Source organism: Mycetomoellerius zeteki, unplaced genomic scaffold (genome assembly GCF_001594055.1).
Source record: "Mycetomoellerius zeteki isolate Tzet28-1 unplaced genomic scaffold, Tzet1.0 scaffold379, whole genome shotgun sequence".
Classification (NCBI taxonomy): Eukaryota; Metazoa; Arthropoda; class Insecta; order Hymenoptera; family Formicidae; genus Mycetomoellerius; species Mycetomoellerius zeteki.
The window spans coordinates 206,486-227,290 of record NW_017257370.1 but is presented as its reverse complement, the minus strand read 5'-3'; the positions used below and the strand labels follow the sequence as shown (position 1 = coordinate 227,290).

Genomic DNA, 20,805 nt, shown 5'->3' with positions numbered 1-20,805 from the left:
GTCTCTTAAAAGTACATAACAAAACCATAGTTGCGACTGCAATATATTAATTTAGTGAAAGAAATGGACAATGCGAAGGAATTAACCAGGGCATGTACAAAATATATATATAGTTTATTGAATCCCCAATTGAAGACGACGTGCATTCCATATCTACGCATGCGTGAAAAAAATTAGTTTGCGGATACAAAAATTCTGATTATCGCTAATTTGGTTCGTATACGCGAATCGTTTAATCGTCTGCTCGGAAATTTTGCGTTTCTTTCCGCCGTTACACCTCACCTTAGTGACTCTAATTACGTAATTGAGTGGTGGGATCCGTGAGAGGAACGTAAGAGACTTGCATCAGCTTCTTCTTTGTGATCGCGCCGTCTGTGCTCTTGTCCACCTGCAGCAGATCTTGTAACCTTTGGAAACCTTTTATGGCCACGACTGGGCAGATCAGTCGACCTCCGGGAGCCAGTTGATCAATCAGCTATAAAAATTACATCGTTTACACATGTATCGCAATCTACAGCTACGTTCCATTATTTATTGTTAGTACTGAAAACCTATAGTGTACCTATAGTCTACAATAAAATTTTTAATAAGTAAGGACGGAAACACACAATGCATAAGAAAATAAATCAAAGTCCTTCATTTCTTTTCTTTCCATGAAATAAAAAACTTTGATTAATTCTCTTTTGTATTATACACATAAAGAATAAAGACCAGAAGACCGAACTAGGCTTTTAGAAAATGTGACAAAACCAGATTTCTGAATTAGTATTAGCACCAATGAAATACTGTTAAAGACCGTCGGTTATGGTTTCGTAACTATCGATTCGTGACTAATCAATCCCGGGGGTCCAAGGATAATTGAAGACCAGAAAATCACTACAAACGATTCTAAGGAAGGTGCCGCAAACGGATTTGGCAAAGTTACGTAACTTGTTTATTCGACTGTTTAGATTTCAACTATGATTGGTCAATTTATTACTTTATAATTTACAGCCTTTTAAAGCAAGAACTTAGACTAACGTACTCGCGAACAGTACTCGTAGTGAATAATGGAATGCAACTTGCATCTATTCCTTTTTTTCTTAGACAGCGTACTGGCGGTTCACCGCTTATACTCACCGTCTCCGGTAAAGTTTCGGCCGCTGCTCCAACGTGTATAGCGTTGTAAGGGCCGTCAGCAGGATGTCCCAATCTGCCGTCTCCCACTAGGCGCATTCATAATGACCTGTCGTTAGTCGGCAGTCTTTATCTTTTACCTTTACAGCAAAGCCACACAGTTGGTGGACAGTGTTCCGTTCGACTCTTCACGGCAACGTACATACCTACTCCACGTGGATAGATCACGGGTATTTTTTATTCGGACTATGCATACATGTAATACTTCTTGAACGTTTTCTCTCATCGTGCAATGAGCTTTACACGAAGATTCATGATAATGAGACGTACAGGAATGGCATAACATTGACGAGAGAAGGAGCTTCGACTGTCTGAGTGAGAGGACTACTAGGGACAATAACAGAAGGGACTGTAACATTAACGGAGTACCGACAGCTTACCCACAAATTTGATGCGGTCTTCCTTGAGGAAGTGCGGATTATCCTCGCGTACGTTCCTAGTGGAGATCTCTATGAGCTCGGGAATATGCTCGATGCCTATTACGCGTCCGCCTGAGCCTACCATGAACGCCATGCAGGCCGAGAGATAGCCCGAACCTGAGCCAACGTCAAGTGCCTTGGCGCCGTCGAAGAGTTGATCGGAGAGGATAGATAATGCGTATGCATGCTGCAAGAAATATGAACGTAATTTATCAAACCATTACCGAATAGATTAAATCTTAAAAAAATGTATTGTGTCAATATCTTTGTTTGAAAAGTCTTCAGTCATCAAATATGTTTAACATAAATAACATAAAAATAAAATAAAAGATTACACTCTGATAACCCCATTTTTCAAATCGTATTCCTGTGTGGTAAATGATAAATAAAATTCTATCAACATCTTCATTCTATATACATACATAATTACATACTAGATACTAGTTTATAATATTTCAGTGTACGATTAACTTTACATAACAAATTAGAAAAGAATCGACGCCAAGCAGCATCACAACAAATTTGCTCCTAGTTTTATGTTTACCATGAAACTATATATGTAAGAATTATATAAAAAGTTTAAATTATTGATTATATATTTTCGTAAACATTTCAGTAAGTGCCAATTAAAAGTAAAGTAACATCAATGTTATAATTTCATACTTAACAATAAAACTTTATATAAAACGTTACATACAACATGTGTTTTATTAAATTTATATTGCTGAATGTAAAATTATAACATTGACGTTATGTTACTTTGTTTACTGGAATGTTTAAACAGGAAATATATATTGTACTGTATTTGTATCACAGTTTATGTAAACAAGTAAACATTAAAATGAGCCATATTTTATTCGTTATACAAACAACGTGTATTTTATTAAATTTATATTACTGAATGTGAAATTATAATATTGATAGTTATTTAGTTAGCGTTTACTGGGATGTTTAATATGTTTCACAGCTATGAAATATATATTTTTTTTTATTTATATCATATTTTATGTAAGCAAAATAAGCCATACAAACTTATTCATACTGATATCAGTTTCGTAGGACATAAAACAGGTAAAACACACATTTACCATATGCGGTGCACTGATGGTCACGTTGTAACCGATTCTTCTAGGACGATCGAGGTAAGGATCCGGTTCGTGGCAATATTTGGCTCTATCAATAGCGAGCATAGCGGCTTCTGCCCTGTCCGTTGCCAGTATACCAGCATCTGCGAATAATCTGTCCCTAATTGCCGTACAAAGCGAACAATTGTAACTCTATAGTAGACTCCGATACTATTAATTGCAATAATTAGGTCCGCCCTTCCTATGCATCGATCCTGCGACGATCGCAGGGGTCATTTACCTTTCAGCTTCGTCACCATCTCTTGATTCGTAGTGCCATTGCAGTGCCATGCCATGCTTCGCGGGCTGTCCCTTGCAATCCACGGGGAAGAGCCTCGTAGCGCAGCCGAGAAAGTCTGCCTTACATCATGAAACAATACACAGATGATTGTGAATGACAACAGAAACGACGCATGACGACGTTTGCTGATGATCGATTTTATTCAGGTCGCTTAACTTCTGGCGACAATAAACGATCAACGAAAGATATTTGAAAAAAGCGGCGGATAAAAAAACGCACCTTGAAAATTTCAGAGCAGCCTCATTTATCGCGAAACGTCCTCATTCCTCCGATTCCACCTCTCGTGCCTAATATGGCCGTGATGACACACGTAGCGACCTTAAGGGAGAATCGTAGGTGGGGGTGGTAGGAGGGAAAGGAGGGAACTGAACAGCTGATGCGGTGGCTATCGATTTGCCTCTCGCCCGCGAGATTGGAGCGCGGGTTTAAATTTGCGAACCGTTCCAGAACGCGTCAAACTTCGAAATGAAGATTTTATAACTATTGGGGCCCGCAATATTGGCCCAATATTGGAAAATCAATATATAACCAATATTGGACAAATATTGGGGCCCCCAATATTGGCCTAATATTGGAAAATTTAATTAAATTAATCGAAATTCTGGTGGAAAATGAACGCGATCCAGAATTCTAGTTAAGTCTACTAGATTTCTGGTTAAATTAATCTTCTAGTAGATTTAACCAACAAAATTTTGGCCCAAATCCAATTTTAAGTGATGTCAAGATTTCATCTGATTAATGAGGTAACAGCCTCTCGAAATCAGGTAGAACACGGAGTCATACACTGCTTTCCATTTGATGACACAAATCGACACGAGCGTCGTTCTATCCTTCTTGACATTCAGAGAGTGACAAAGATAGAACGACACTTGTATCGACTGTGTCTCTTAAAAGGAAAGCAGCCATAATTAAGTCATAATGGTATCACAGAACGTTATTCGTCGACAGAATCATCATGACGTCGACAGAATCATCATGACATCATTTGATACCTAAAAATTGACTTATAAGTGACGAATGAGGTCATGATGATGTCCTCATGACTTCTGTGTTTTACTTGGGCTTTAGGATGATTTTAAACATATGACCAAACAATAATGGTCAATCGGATGTTTGGAATGAAATTGAAGAATGGAATTAAAATATACTTTCCTCGAACATGACTTCAATCACGTTCAGCAACAATGACTCGAGAATTTCGTTCTCCAATTTCGCTTCAAATACCTAGCTGATCAATTCTTTACGATTAGCTCTGACACGTATCGATCTGCGCAGGTTCTGAATTGAAAGATGTTTCGGCAGATCTTTAATAAGAAAAAGAAAAAAAATGAATCTTTAGGAAAAACGTTCCCGAATGGAAGAGATTACGAGGGTACCTCAAATACAGGGCTGGGTAATCATTTAAAATGCCAAATATAAAATACTTAAAAAAATGTATTTAAAATGCAAAATGTTTTTCGAATCCACTTTATATGTAAAATGGATAAATAGATATTTTAATATACATTTTTTTAAGTATTTTACATTTAGCATTTTAAATAGAATTACATTTTAAATGGCATTTTAAATGCAAAAATACCCAGCCCTGCTCAAATACTACAACTAGGGAGATCCAGTCGATCTACTTCGCCGCTTGACTTTAAAAAGTCGTTATCACGCAACAAATACAAACATAGGCACACAGTTCCGTGTCGAAATTAGCTTGCTATGAGTCGTAATTTTATCAATTCTAGTCGTAATTTTATCAATTAATCATATTGTTGGATAGCAGCGGTAAATTAAATCTTTCTCAGCGAGACGCTACGGCAGTAAATCATTTTTTGCGGTACATTTTCGGTTGCGCAATGATCTAAAATAAGAGACACAAGATAAAGGAAATTCTACTCTAGCGAATAAGTATATGTAATGAATCAACAATGATATCTCTTGATATCTTTAAAAAAAAAACTTAATTACGATGTCAATGCCTATTTATCTTAGCCACATAGCTCGTATAAATTATGCATATAGATAATAAATACTATGGATGAAGTAGAATCATATATCTTGTTCTATTATATGATAAAAAGATAATAGAATCTAAAATTTAAATCAAGGAACACATTTTTTTAAACTTGAAATACGATCTCAAGAAATTATAATTATTTCATTGAGACTGCATGAATTTTAATACTACCTAAGATCAAATTTAAGACGATCTTAAATATAAGATCGGATTGTTCATAATCCAATAGACTGATTAATATAGTTTTATTTGAATTTAATTAATATAAAATCTTATTTAAGATTAAGATCGTATTCCAACAAAACGATAAAATAGTTCTACATTATAGCAAGAAGCGGAAATTTATTAAAATTTATTTAGACACGTAATCTTTGACATATTTGGGGCCTCTAATATTTAAAAGGCTGAGATTCAAGGTTACATCGATTCTATCAGAGTTTAATACCCTTTTTTAAGCCGACGATGGATCCGATAAGTGGAATATTTGCTATGTACACAGAATACCATGTGTGCCTATTATTCACGCGTTTTCATTAACGAATGACATCTAGATAAGGATACCCCTTCTTGACAAGAATTTCTTCGTAAATAATGATCGTTATAAATCGAATTACAGTTCGTATGTAGCATATTGAATTTTTACGCTCGTCGAGTGTAAAACAAGCATTCTGTTTATACCAATGCATTGGTACTCTATAAATTCATTCCTAGTCGACTCTTGGCTCGAAACCGATAAATAATTGCGGAATTATCAGTGCAGTTACTTTTGTTTGAAAAAACGTGCAATGGAAAAATGTGAAAACCCACTGAAGGAGTCAGGGAAGTTGAAACAGTTCCTTGCCACGATAATCAGTAAGTTGGAAAGACGAAAGATCCTCTTTTCTCGACTCTTCCTCAAGAAGCAGAAGAAATATATGACGCTTGCGATGGCTTCAATCGAAGGAGAGGAACTTCCTTTGTAGTAGTTCTCCATTCATGGATAAGACAGCCCTTAAAAGTAGAAGAATTATAAACAGAACATATAAAAATAAAACAGATCAATATTTTTAACCAATTGATATTTTATAGACAGTGATGCAAGTGTGATTATTCTAAGAAATTAAATTACCCTAAGAATTAAATTATTCTTATCGGCGTAATGTCAATGATACTTACAAAATGACATTTAATATAGATTATAATGTATCAAAAAATTGGAAAATATTAGGAAAATATTAAGAAAATGCCTATTATGATTAGTCTCTTTTAGGTCGTCGAAAGTCTTATTTATTCCGTGACATGTATTTACAGTAAATCAGTTGGCGTTGTCTTATGGAATCGTGATAGGATGGCCGTCACCGTCAGCGGAACTGTTGCAAAGTCCTTCGTCACCCGTGGGAAAGCCTATGACAGATGACGACATATCCTGGTTGACTGCCATTTTATGCCTGAGTGGTTCTGTCATGGCTGTGCTAACTTCGATAATACCAGACAAGTTTAGCCGGAAGAGATTGGGCTACGTATTAACGGTACCAATGATTATCGCCTGGCTGTTGATCATGTTTGCTACCGAGCACATGTACATCTATGTGTCGAGGGCTCTGAGCGGCATCGCTGGTGCCGTCACGTTCTTCATCATACCAAACTACGTATCAGAAATTTCGTGCGACAGTATCCGTGGCATGTTGGCAAGTATCCTGATATTTTCTGTGAATATCGGAATACTAATGGCTTACATCCTGGGTGGCATAATGTCCTTCCGCGCCTTGCCCGTGGTTATCCTAGCGTTAATTCTTTTGTATATCATCACTTTCGTCTTCATGCCGGAGTCGCCGTTATACCTGGTGCGTCGAAATCGTACGCACGAGGCGATTAGGTAAAAAAAACAATGAAACCAACAAATATTCTCTTTGAAAGCAAAGGTACGTTGCAATTTGTTGTTTCAGAGTCTTGAAGTGGTTGAAAGCAGGGAACAGTCTTGAGGCAGAACGTACGTTGTCGCATATACAGATGCAAATCAAGGATAGCGTATCTATGAAACCTGCCAAGTTTTCAGATTTGGTTAGAGACAAAGCAACAATCAAAGGAATTATAATTGTTGTGGGTCTGTTCATCGGTCAACAACTTTGTGGCATTTTTGCAATGGTAATTATCAGTGATAGATAGCTCATGGACTCAGGCATTTGATGCAACATTATTAATGTTTACAAATCCTTCAAGTTTGCTTTCTTTCTAAAATCTGTAAGTGGAACAGTACGTAAGCCAACATATTGACAATATGACAAAACTTTTACGAGACTTTAATTTCATTTTATTTAAAATTTTATTTTTGCAAAATGACTGAAACTTAATTTTCGATTTTTCCATCTAGATCAGTAATACGGAATTGATTTTCAAAATGTCCGGCAGTTCATTAACACCGAATACGTCATCTATTATTGTAGCGGCTGTACAGCTCCTCGGATCATGGTTAGCGACATTGTTGGTGGAGCGTGCTGGTAGACGGCTCTTGATTCTTCTATCCTGTGCGGGAATGTGCGTGTGTCACTGCACGATAGGCGCATTTTATTATCTTCTGAACTCACAATATGAAGTATCCGCTTATTCTTGGATACCGGTGGTAGCATTGTCTACCTTCATGATATTATTTGCTTTGGGAATGGGGAACGGACCTATCGTGGTGATGTCTGAGATATTTAGCCGTGACATAACCAGCCTGGCCTCGGCCATAAGTGTCTCTGTAAGTTGGATAACTGCATTTATCATGACGAAAAGCTTCACGGATCTCGTTGCTTTGTTAGGCTTGCACGGTTGCTTCTTTCTTCTCGCCACTTTCTGCGTATGCAATTTTCTGTTCTGCTTCATATTACTACCAGAGACCAAAGGACGGTTACGCGAAGATATTGTGAATGAACTTAATGGCGTGCGATGTACAGATCAGAATGACATTAAGCATATCATTGGATCAAATTCAGTTCATGCGGCACATGTGTGAAAATGTTATCTACGTCCAAGGGATCTGAAAATTAATAATACTATAAGGAAATTTGTAAAATGTCTCCATTATTTAATGTTGTACAGTTGTGTAGAGAAGTTTACGTGTTGCCAGTATTTAAAAAATTTTTTCTTTACTGATAATGTGTAGTACTCGCAATAATTTTGTTGTTTAGTCCTTACATTCCATTTCATATTTCCAAATTTATTCGTTACTTAAAATTTGGAATATTTGCTCAAGTATTTTACATGTGTTCATGAGAGTTGTCTTTATTCTTTGTATAACTCTTGAACATGTAATATACTAGAGGAAATATTCCAAACTTTAAGTAACGAATAAACGATCTCCGGTCAAAGCCAGACTAATTATTAATATGATAACAATGATTTAATATGACTTAATTAATATAACATGATGTCTTGCGAAAAAGAATTGAGTAAATATGTAAGTCGCTTCGTACAATTAAAGGAAGTTTCGCGTTATTTACTTTTAATCAATTTACTGCTTCTCCTGACATCTTATTTTTTACTGACACGAAATTTATCAAAAAACGTGTAAATTTGTATATAACATAATCTCATAATGCCATATCTTATCTTGCAAGCGTGTTTTATAGCATGCAAATGTTAATGTGAAAAATATTGATACATGATACACATATATATGGCACGACAGATATAGCAGAACTGATGTTATTGAAGATGTTAATGAGATTCAAATAAAAATATAAAGAGATTATATACGAATGTTGATTGGTTTTAATAGAACTGTTATTAAAAGTAAAAAAAAAACAAATATTGTATAAAAAAAATATGTACGTACGTATTCTACAATTACTTATTTTAAGTGATGCTGAAAATGCATTTATTGTACATTTAATAGTATTAATTATTATATTAATAAAATTAATTTAATTAATATTAGTTATGATAGGATCAAAATTTTTATGTAAAATAGAATAAAATTTTTTATTTACAATTAAAATTATATGAATATATGTATGCATACAAATATACACTTAAGTAGATTACAAAGTATGCATTTTTTATTTACATTCTTCTGTAATAAAATATGTATAAATAAAGACTCTAAAATTATATATAAATGCAAACTAATGCCTCATAAATGTTATTAATTTAATTACTACATTAATTTGATAATATTTAATTTTCTATGCATATTTAAAAAATACCTTAGGCGTAAACTAAAGGACAGAAGATCATATCATTTTCCACAAAAAAATATCATTCATCAGTCGTTCTTTTGCGCACATTCTTGTTACCGATTTTTCTTTTCTTAAAAGCAGTGGCTATTTTTTCATCGTCACTGTCACCTGTATTAATTTGTACAACAGTTTTTTCTTTAAAAGTTCTTTGTAGTGGCGGTGGCTCTATCTTCGTAAATGTGGGCAGCTGTATTTGTTTCTGCTGTTTTGGCAATTGAAGATCCACTGGTTTCTTCTTGCTAAAATGTTAAACATTTTTACATTTATCTTGAGACTGTATAAAAAATAGTATAGAAAATTAATTAATCTTTGAGTGATCTGATTCTACTTTAACACAATAAAATAGTGTATTGGTGTGTAATAGAATTATGTATATATACATACAATAATACTGTACTACTAAATAATTGTATATTAATCAATTAATATAGCTCAATTTCTAAATAATTGTATATATTAAATGTATAATATTATAAAAATATTAAATGTATATAATAATTGTATGTAATAAATAAAACTACTAAATAATTGTATATTAATCAATTAATATAGCTCCATTTCTAGCAGTTTCCATTCATAATCTGTGAAAACGTATCGTCTTTACTCGAGAATTAATATTAAGAGTAAAACCTTGTTGTCGCGACAAATTTTCGTGAAAAATATCTTAATCCATTTTGGTGATCAAAATAGTATAGCAAAATAGTATAAAATATTTACGTTGTCTCCACGACTTGCCAGGATCCGTAAGGTTGCGGTCTCTCAGGTACACTGTAGTCTCGCCAGTAAGGTCGTTCTTCTTCGACTGCCTTCTCCTTTATTTCCACGCTTTCCTCAGCATCTTGAACGTCATCGTTTTCAACTGGTTGTTTCCTGAACTCTTTCATCTTCTCTCTCTCAATGTTGGCTCGATGTTCCTCGAGAATATCTGCCTTCTTGCCCGCTTCCTCTCTATCCAATTGTTCCATGAGCTCTCTCTGGATCACCTCTTCCTTGGCCTCTTCTTCTTGCTCCGTGAAAGTCATGTAGCCCTCTTCCGGAGGCTCCCAAACCGATTCTAATGTATATTAAATATTTATACTCGATAACAAATATCTCGCATGAGATTTAATCACGATTCATAATATACTTAACCTTAAGAAAAAAAAGCAAAGCTTATTAAACTTACAAATTTAATATCATGTTAACAAAAAATATAAAAGGAGCAACCCTAAGCTGCGTTTGGGGAGCGCGCTATCAGCGTTATTTGTGTCATATTCTTGTTTCATGTCTAAATAGACGATGAAGATAAAATGACACAAATAACACTAATAGTGTCTCTTCGAACGCAGTTATAATCATAAATTCATAATCATATTTCACATCGACATAACAGAAATTAAAAAATCTTACATTTTAAATGCTATTTAAGAGCCATAGAGAGAGAGAGAGAAAGAGAGTTTTTGACAAAGACAAAAATTATGTAAATTATAAATAATAAATTAAAAAACATACAAATGTGAAAATAATATTATGTAAGAAGCAAATATAAGAATTGTTTTTAAAACGTCTGCAAGAAAAATGAAATGTCAACATATTATGATTACTGTCTGACGAAAAAAGATATCTAGAAGACAGACGTGCAAAAAAATAAAAAAAAATTCGACAAAAGTACACCCACCGTTCGTTTCAATATGCCAATAGTAAGTGTATCCTTCGGGACTGCGAGCCTCATACCACAGTTTTCTGACGGGTGCGGTCGGACGATCATCCTCTTGGGTCTTCTTCCCCTTTCCCTTCGTCTTGCCCGATTTACTCTTCCCCGGAGTCCTGTTCTCGCCACTGTGTTGCTGGACCCGTGGAAACGACAGTGCGCCCTTTGATAAAGTTGCCGGGTCACAAGGATCCACTTTTGGCAAGAACTGGAAAAGTTTCAGTTGAAAAGTTCACTTCGCATTGATGAACCACGTTCTAGTTTTCTTAGAAAATAATGGACATATGTATAATCAATTAATCAAAGATGCGCAAGTGATCCGACTTTTACCAGATCTTGTAAATAAACATGGTGAATACTTATTTTGTTTAATCATCATGTTTTAATTATGTTTCGATCATTAAATAATTAGAAAGATCAATTTGAATTTGAATTTATGCACCTGTTCACTATTGCTTTTGAATCTTGGTACCGTTTCTGGAGCGGCTGACGGTATACGGTTGCAATTTTGAGGCGTCTAGAAATACCCGTATTACATCACACTAAACACTGAATTAAAGATATGTATAATAATTTAGATTTCGTTATTTTAACGTAGAAAAAAAAATATAATTTCTTTTTGCACAATCTTTCAAAGTATTGCATCTGATATTATTATTTCTCTTGGTATAATATTTAAAATTAAGCATTAAATATAAGAGATTAATTTTAGGTAGGTATAACTCACTTCTTTTGTTTCTATCCTGTCCAGTTTCTCTTTAATGATTCTCTGAGCAGTCATATCTCGCGTGTTATTCTCAACATCCTTCAAGTACGCAGCCATAGCCGCCTGTACAAAAAGAGAATGATTACTTATCATCAGTATTTTCATGTCTTAATCAACGTCTGTGTATGCATACATTTTCCATTTTCTTGAGGTCATCCTCGAATTTTTTATTTTGTTTTGCCTGTTTGGTGCTATTCTTGTGGATCTCCTTGAGCCGCTTGCTGACATTTTCCTTGTGCTTCTTGCCGCCCTCATGGAAGTCGATACTCGGTTTATTATCGGCGATCCAACACTTGCAGAAGTCGCAGAACTTGCGTCCTTGGGACTTCCAATAATCCGCCCTGCAATCCGTTACCACAGCTAAGGTGACACCATATAAATATTTACGACATTGTATGGGATCGACGCATCAGCAAAATTTGTCAAATTACGTGTGAATTTAAATATATTATAAATGTATATATAGTATATTCCCTCACTTATAGTGCTAAATTTGTACAGCAAACAACGTTCTTAAATTTCAACTTCCTACGAAGTTCTAGATACCTAAAGTGTCTTATTATATAATCTCGTTGTGTAAGATTTGTATTTTTATAAATCCCAAACTAAAATGCACGCGAGTCAGAATAGTCGAAAAAGTTCTATTCTTGACACTATCGATCGACAGAGTGAATAATTCATTCGAATGTGGTTTGGACTGTCTTCCCGGAGCAATTATTGGAGAAAATGCGGACGATGTTGCCCGTATGGCCTAGGAGAAATGTTTTCTCCCGTTCGGGGGATGAGAACAAATTAGTTGGTAATTAGTCTCCGACCTACGCAGCCTTGAGCATCACTCGACCTTCGCATCACGTCCCAGTTGCGACTAAAGGATTCCCAGCAAACTTAATAGGAGCTCGGGATATTGCCAAGTATTGCGACAGATGGAAACTAAAGAAAAAACGTATGCATTCTTTGAGTTTCGCATCTTATCTTATCTTCTCGTGATTTAAATTGAACGATGGAAATAAGACAAACAAGAATGAAGTGCGATAAAATTTGGATAAAATTGTCGATCCAGGAAATATATTTTCAGGAAAATTTTTGTGCTACTCTCTCTAATATTTACATCACATTCGATGTGCAGATAATTAATTCCGATTGAAAATTTCGTAATAGAACGTACGTCGAATACATTCTTGGGAAGATGAAGCTCCAATTAGGAGCTGTCGATTAGAAGCCGAACCATGTCTAATTATTACCAGAGGAAGAATTTAGGTCGAGAAATCGGCTTGCTGATTTTGCCAAGGTATGCAAGCACGAATATTTTTAGATGGAAATTAATTTAATCATGGCAATTCGTCTCTATTCAGTCAACCGAATGGTGACACGAATAATTATGTAGACTCCAATTTACGTCTTTCAAAGGATGTTTTATTTAAATAAGGAAAAATGAATAAACGAGCAAATACGAGATTTTTAATAAAAACGAATTAAGATGATATAATTAAATTACAGAATGTACACAAAAACAACGGGCGCAAGACATTTCGTACTCACAGAGTCTTCATTAGTTGCATAAAAATCGGAGAATAAATAGTGCGTTTAATTGATTTCAAATTACATACAGGGTGTCCCATTTTAATCCCTCACCCAAAATATTTTGAAAAATAAGTGCATTTTTAGAGAAAAATGCTTCGGACAAAAGTTGTTCAGGACAATGGGGGCCATCTTTCTGCATTGTTGGTTTTGACGTTGAGGTCAATTTTCAAGGTTATTTGAAGGTTACGGTGATTTTTTTTTCGAGTGGAAATTTAAGACTTAATAAGTCCTAGAGCGATAAAGAGCTTAAAAGGATAACGAAGCAGTAAACAACTCTACGAAGAATTTGTTCGCCCATAAACCTACAATTCGAAGAAAACAGCTTCTGGACGATTCAACATTTGACAACATTTGACGACTTTCAACATTTGACCTTCTGAAGGTCACTCTAGCAAATTATCTAACTATCATTTCGGACGTAAAATTTCCCGCTCTTTCCGAATCCGGTGTTAAAAATAGGGGTTCCCATTAAAAAAAATCACCGTAACCTTCAAATAACCTTGAAAATTGACCTTAACGTCAAAACCAACAATGCAGAAAGATGCCCCCCATTGTCCTAAACAACTTTTGTCCGAAGCATTTTTCTTTAAAACACTTATTTTTCAAAATATTTTGGGTGAGGGATTAAAATGGGACACCCTGTATATGATTAAAAACATATTCTTCACATAGATGTCGAGACGCTTTTCTATGTATTTCCTCATAATAATGAGCTGTTGAAACGCGGCGAATTCCTATGAGTTTTCGATCACACATGTATTATACATCTTCATAATAAGAGAAAACAATTCGTCGTTATGAGACGAGAACGTGCAGTTTTGTCAAAGTAAGTAACAAATTAAAATAAATACTAAGAAATAAAATAAATACTTTAAACAATATCAAGTCAATAATCTATAGTCAAATTAATAAAAAATAATCAATTAAAGAACCTTAATAATGTTATAGTAATGATTTATAATCAAATTAGTAAAAATTATTTAATAATTTATATATATATAGACCACAAAACTACGGTCAAATAAGTAAAAAACTAAAAAAATTTTCAATCAACAAATTATAAAACTATAAAAATATGTACCTAATATTTGATCAAATATATTTTTAAATTAATATGACTTACAAGTCGTATATCGTTATATAACAATGAGAATTGCATATGTAACAAGAGATAAATAATGTTTATCGACAATTGCAATTAAATCATATTTAAAAAAAAAGTAAGAAACACACAGGAACTATAGTTCTAATACAAATGAGTTATGACATATTAAACTGACAATGAGTTGATTTTTAATGAACTGCAAATTCGTGAGAATAGAGGTGAAAAATGTTGTCAACTGTCAAATGTTTACAACCATGTAATGTAATGTATAGAGTGAACATAGAAATATGACTTTAGCGGAAATTAGATAGCCTAAGACTTCCTATATTTCTAAAATAATTGATATCGATCGATAATGATAGTGATTAAACGATTTTAGCCAATGAGAAATCCGAAACTAGAATTTAATTGCATTTTCTCTTTAAATACAATTAATCGTTAAAATTAAACAAAAATTCGAAGATGAATCTGTCGCAAATATTTGTAAATATTTAGCATCATATTTCACATCAAGGAGAAAAGTATTGTTGAACAATAAAAATTTTCTGATCTTGTTAATTAACGCCAGTGAGCAATCTTCGGCTAAGATGGCTCGATTCACCTTGATTGTTTCTTTTTATCGAGTCACCCCCAACGAAGCCACGAACAAAGTTTCAACCTGTTGCTGTACCGAACTGTCTTGTCGCAGAAATTCGCTTTGACAATAAACGTATAATCTCACACAGTGGCGCCCGTTTCTATTACAGGTATGTCTCGCTGCGCTCTATTAACGTTTTATCCCGTAACTGGTATTTTATGCAGGACTCAATTCAACTGTGACAAAGCATAACAGCAATGAAAAAAGCATCGAAGTTGGAAAGACTTTGTAACGGGTGGTGTTCTTTGAAAAATTGTCTTTTGAAAAACTTCTCTCCTGCTTTTATGTTCGGGAAATAATAAAGTTCTATGCATTTCATTACGTCGATACAAAAGGTTTGTTGTTTTTCCATTGTGCTTTACATTAAAGTTAGAAAACCACGAGGTTCTTTGAAAAAAAAATAGAAAATTATTTCTAGATGAAGATATTAAAGTTCTCGATAGAAATTTCGCTTCGATTTTGTCCACATTTTATTTTCAATTTTATTTGATAAAAAATAACAAATCTTTTGCAATCTGATAAAAACTATAAATAGCAATAGAATTCTTTTAATTGTCAAAATCTTTAAGAATGATGCTAATTAAACGAATTGTACATATCAATTCTTTCCTTAAATGTATCCTAAAAAATACAATAATTATATTAAAAAGTCTGATAATATTTTCCTATACATGTAAATACGGGCTGCGTTAAGCTGTGACAAACTTTGATATCTGTAGTACTTACGGGACGAACAACTAGACTATCATCTGAGACGGCTCAATGAATATTCATTGAAATATTGTGGGAATCTCAAGACTGGATTAATCCCTGAGGTATAAACAGATTACAATGTTTCATCACATAACATTGTTCTCGGATTAACACTAGAACCGCGGCTGTGCCATTTTTGATCCATTTGATAGTTCTTTTTTTCGAGTTCATTTGCACGTGGAGTTTTTTGTGACTTTTCATAAATAATCATCATTAATTACAAATAATTTTACTTTTATAGTGAGAACCCTCAATCGTCAGAAGCTATAGACTTACCTTGAATCGCGATTGAGTTAATTTAGACCCGCGGTTCTAGTGTTAATTAATGGAAGTCGAATGTAATTACGTATTCAATAATTTGTCCGAAACAAAATGTACTTGCATGGTTTTTGTATGATGATACAAAGTTATTGCCATTTAAGAAACATATGAGTGTATATATGAGTGTATAATATATTTATACATTATTTTCATTAAGCCATGATTGAATTAAAACAAAAATATATTTATAATTATATATTATATTTTAATAAAAAATGAATTTTTGCAGAAAATCAGCGGCAAAAGTAATAGAAATTCTGATAATAGAAATAACTAAAAATGCATAATTAAAATCGTGATTCTTTCAAATCGTGATAATTCGATGAAGAAAAAATTGCAATTCGATTTATTAAAAAACCATTTTAAAAGCAAGATATCAAGCTTTTAGATTGTTTGGAGGAAAGATGAAAATGATTTCTTATCAACTCTGTGCACGTGATCTCAAAGTTGAAGTTTTTCAATTATGTACAATGTATTTGAAAAATTAAAGAAAACGCTGAATTTTCAAGATTTAAAATGTTCTTTTTTAAAATCACAGTATATGATTATCTTCTAAAGTTATATAAATATATTTCATTTTAATTCCAAACTCGAAATGACCTTTTAATTTTATTTTAAAGAATGTATTTATATTATTACACGATCTTGATGATCGTTAGTTTTATGATATTCCAAAATTTAATTAGAAATACACCGATGTCCTTAACGAGTTCGATTCCGAACGCCTGGCGCAGCATCGCAGGAAATAATCGCCATAGATGAATTAGGGCAATGTGGGGCAGGTAGAGCATGTGAGTGAGATTAAGCAAGATCAATACATAAGATTTCAAAGCTCTCGGCCATTGGCCGAGTTCCAAAGTGGAAATATCCCTCCTCCTTTAGCAATCCTCCGTCATCCCTGTCATGCACCGTTGCCTTTGCATACCGGAGGCTATGTACACGCAAATTGTCGAACGTGTGTCACCATAAATCCGTTGTCACGCGCGTACAGAAAATGCGGATGTGGCCGCGTGCATTCCGTTGTTGCAGCAACAGGTACTCGCGACCGCGTCCAGCTGGTATAAATCAGCGATTGTCAAAATGCGGTTGGAATTTATTGATCTTCTCGTGTAGCAGATAGGTTGTTGATATTGCGTCTTACAGTTTGAAAGATATTAGTCTCATAGACTCGAGAAGCATGTGTTAATCTTGACATTTCAGAGACGCCCAGTTCCATTCACGAGAGAATCCACCCACGAAAGTGGTGCAATTGTAATTCTCACGAAACGAAGACGCGATCTTATTAGCGTGATTGCTGAGCTGCGTTCGGAAACTTCATCCGGATGCACCTGTAGATACTGTGACTATATTTTCTTAGAGAAAATAAAGGATAAATCTAAAAACTTTTTATTCCTATAAAATAAAGATTGGAATCTAATTCGTGACTATCAAAAATCTACGCATTAATTTCTGCAAGTTTCTTGCGCAGTATATTTTTTTTCTTAACTCCCAAATAAAGCACAAGTCATTATAACATCAGAATGACGGCAAAAAGAGCTGCAAATTTGATTATTAAAAATCACTATTCAATCAATCACGACTCACTTTGATGTCATTTTAATATTATTGTGACTTCGTTAAGCTATTTGGGCTAATATTGTCCTTACATAAAACTAAATTTGTCGATAGTTTCTGAAAAATTCGAACATTAGACATTGGAATGTTAATTAAAAAGAAAATTCTCATAATATTATTAAAATTAAGAACAAAATTGAGTTTTGAAAAAATAAATAAATCTAAAGGATAGCTATTTATGAAATAAAGGATAATAATCACCGTACCTATACATTATTAAATCTATAGTGTCAAATTTAACTTAATTAAAGTCGCTATTACTCAATATATATAGTTACTTTCATTTATTTTATACTAAAACAATAGAATTAAATAGTTTAAAACAGTTCAAATTAGGTTAAATGTTATACAGTGTCAAATCGACATTTATAAAATTGACATGTATAAAGTTTATCCATTATTTTATAAAATAACAATATATTGAGTAGAAGCAGTGGCAACTCGAATTAGGTTAAATTTGACACTAATAGATTTAACAATGTAAATATCATTTTATTCTTTAACCTTCGGTGAACAAGAATAAAATTATATATCCTGAATTCCTGAACGCACCTCTGAAGAATGAACGGACGCGACAATATCCCGATTAAATTAACCGCATCAAATTCAGCGTTCACGGCGAACAAGATCGCTATCGCCGTGATCTCGTCATAGGCGGGAGCACAGTCTTGCATAACGCATAACGTATAATGTATAAGAACATGAACCAATCCTTCATTTTCTTCCTTTCCATAAAATAGATTAAAGACTCTGATTGGTTAATTTTCTTTATGCATTATGCATTATGCAAAGGTCTGTGCTTCGGTCTTTATACCTCGGCACGATATTTGTGCTCGCGAGCTGCGTTAATGATGCGCGTTCGTAAGCAGCTCGCGGGGACCACACGCGGCATCTAAACTTCTCTGCTATCTATAGAGCGATCGTTACTATTAATACGAGCTATTAATAGAGGTGGATCGTTGGACAGTTGGGCGCGATTCTCGATGCGATTCCGAGTCCCTTCGAAGAATTGCGTCGTGTTATTATCCGCGACAGCCAAATGCGACAATGGAGAATTTACCAATGTGCCTCTGGCCCTCATCCCGTTCATCTAGTCGTCGTCTCTCTCGCTTGGCAGATGCTACCGAATGCGTATGTACAAGCCGTCATTACGGTTCATCATCTTAATGTGACACGTTCGCATTTGCGTCCGCCCTTTCTTGTTTGTACTGCGGCGAAATTGCGACCATACACTATCTCGTCGTATTAACATGCACCGTCATCCTCTAATTCCCTCCCACATTTTCGAAATACAAGGAGCAAAAATATGTTTCTCATAAAATCATTACATTGGCGAAATTTTCTTCGTTACATTTCTTTTATCTAACAACTTTAAAAGAACATCGGAAAAATGTTACATTAATAATATGAGAAATAAATTTGGTAAGTTTCTGAATACTTTTTTATTTGATATTATAGATAAATGATATCATCTTTTAATTCCCTCCCACATTTTCGAAATACGAGGAGCAGAAATCTGTTTCTTACAAAGCCATTATATTGGTAAAATTATCTTTGTCACATTTTCTTTATCTAACGATTTAGAAAAATATTAGAAGAATATTACATTAGCAAGATAAATAATGGTAAATTCTCGTTATTTTACTTTGATATTACAAACAATATTGTGCGTTCGACTGATAATGTTGTTACGTAAAGATAACAAAACGATCTCTAAATAAAATCACGGCTTTCTTGTGCTATACTGAATTATTGGCGATTGTGATGCTTTCGCGCCGGCCAACGACAATTTGGACGAGACACCGAGTCGTTTATCGGGTGAAAATAATGATTTTATATCCGACGTTATTCCAATATGTTTGCTCGTCTTCGTACATCGCCAACGCGTGTCGACAATGCCGAGATCGTGCCCTTGATTCCGCTGCTGCGATGCACATTGTGCACAACTCGATGGCTATTTTAATGCGATGCGTTCTTCGTTACAAACGTATCGACGAAGTATAACGAATATTAGAATAGCTCGGATATTTTTTTCTTCTTAATATAAATCGATCATACTCGTTTATATTATCAAACGCAAAAAAAATCTATTAATAAAAATTACTAACAATAATCACAGAACACGGTTTATTTTCGTCTAAATAATCGTTTCAAATTTCGCGAAAGCCTGTCATTATCATTATCTTATACAATAGTAGATATCAAAGGAGCAATAGTAACCCAATCTCTTGAGTTAAGTAATATTTTATTATTTTTAATTTCCAAATGTGTGTCAAAATGTAAATCAATCCATTTCTGTGGTTAGTTTCCAAATAAACATCGTTCATATTATTATTCATTTACGTTGTCACAAATTCCTTATACTAAATTTTCATAACTTTTTCCTGATTTTCAGACGAAACTCCATGATTTTCTCTACTTTAATAATATTTTGAAATTTTTTGTATTTTCATCCTGATTTGAAAACCATCAAATATTTTATTGAGAACAATTTAATATAGCAATGTAAATCTTATTAATGTTGCTGATATCACTTTTATTTAATTGTGTAAAAGTTGGTAGTATTCTAAAACTGCATAAGTGTGACGTACGCATATTAAATTTCTTGAAAATCATTAATTTAATTTTCCAGAAAATTTGATAAAATTCTCCTTTCCTGATTTTCCTAACTTTCACTTTCTCTGATCTTCGATTTCCAGTTTTGTGGCAACCCTGATTTAGTAAATAATAATTTAAATTTTTAAGTCAAATTTAATATATTAATATTTTCTTGAGTTAAATTGTTTAACTCTATTGTTTTAGTAAAATTAACGATATATTAGATAGGCAACCTTATATAGAAATGATTAAAAATGACTCAAATTGAGTATAATATGACATTATGAATTTACTCTCTAAATCTGAATCAGTGGATAGTCACTAATTATCCAGTGGCATATTTGACACTGATAATCAGTAAAGTTCAACTAAAAAAGAAAGAATGTTTGAGCATTATATAACTAAAATACTGATATTTGTACGTTAATTTCAATCTTCCAATACCATATTCATTGAATTTAAGCACTAAAACAAGGTTAGTTAGATCACATAATAAAGATTAGCTAGGTTAGGGAT

General features: G+C 33.7%; 3 protein-coding genes across 8 annotated transcripts in view; 1 reads left to right on the top strand and 2 right to left on the bottom strand.

The window, feature by feature from the left end:
* On the bottom strand, positions 1-3,503 carry LOC108726001 (protein-L-isoaspartate(D-aspartate) O-methyltransferase). Of its 4 annotated transcripts, XM_018453350.1 has the most exons (7): positions 3,240-3,500; positions 2,961-3,075; positions 2,684-2,840; positions 1,557-1,782; positions 1,120-1,205; positions 283-475; positions 1-153 (listed from the first exon to the last, which is right to left on the bottom strand). In XM_018453350.1, exons 2-6 carry the CDS (start codon positions 3,008-3,010, stop codon positions 293-295), a joined length of 702 nt encoding a protein of 233 aa, XP_018308852.1. In that variant the 5' UTR covers positions 3,011-3,075; positions 3,240-3,500; the 3' UTR covers positions 1-153; positions 283-292. The 4 variants fall into 4 exon arrangements, with proteins under 4 accessions (XP_018308852.1, XP_018308851.1, XP_018308853.1 ...); XM_018453349.1 differs by lacking the exon at positions 1-153 and having other exon boundaries at positions 160-475; positions 3,240-3,503; XM_018453351.1 differs by lacking the exon at positions 1-153 and having other exon boundaries at positions 160-475; positions 2,684-2,823; positions 2,961-3,079.
* Positions 3,504-5,601: 2,098 nt separating this feature from the next.
* LOC108726005 (facilitated trehalose transporter Tret1) lies at positions 5,602-8,130 on the top strand. The gene is made up of 4 exons (XM_018453357.1): positions 5,602-5,877; positions 6,316-6,880; positions 6,951-7,149; positions 7,376-8,130. Exons 1-4 carry the CDS (start codon positions 5,811-5,813, stop codon positions 7,997-7,999), a joined length of 1,455 nt encoding a protein of 484 aa, XP_018308859.1. The 5' UTR covers positions 5,602-5,810; the 3' UTR covers positions 8,000-8,130.
* Positions 8,131-9,197: 1,067 nt separating this feature from the next.
* Positions 9,198-20,805, bottom strand: part of LOC108726011 (WW domain-binding protein 4) — a 46,644-nt gene continuing 35,036 nt past the window's right edge. For 2 of the 3 annotated variants that reach the window (XM_018453364.1, XM_018453365.1), the window contains exons 2-7: positions 11,814-12,021; positions 11,642-11,743; positions 11,357-11,431; positions 10,882-11,122; positions 9,942-10,278; positions 9,198-9,463 (exon numbers count right to left, since the gene is read on the bottom strand). In XM_018453364.1, the coding sequence (XP_018308866.1) occupies positions 9,244-9,463; positions 9,942-10,278; positions 10,882-11,122; positions 11,357-11,431; positions 11,642-11,743; positions 11,814-12,021 (1,183 nt within the window). In that variant the 3' untranslated portion in view covers positions 9,198-9,243. The remainder of the gene's footprint in view (positions 9,464-9,941; positions 10,279-10,881; positions 11,123-11,356; positions 11,432-11,641; positions 11,744-11,813; positions 12,022-20,805) is intronic. The other variant, XM_018453366.1, reaches the window with a different exon arrangement.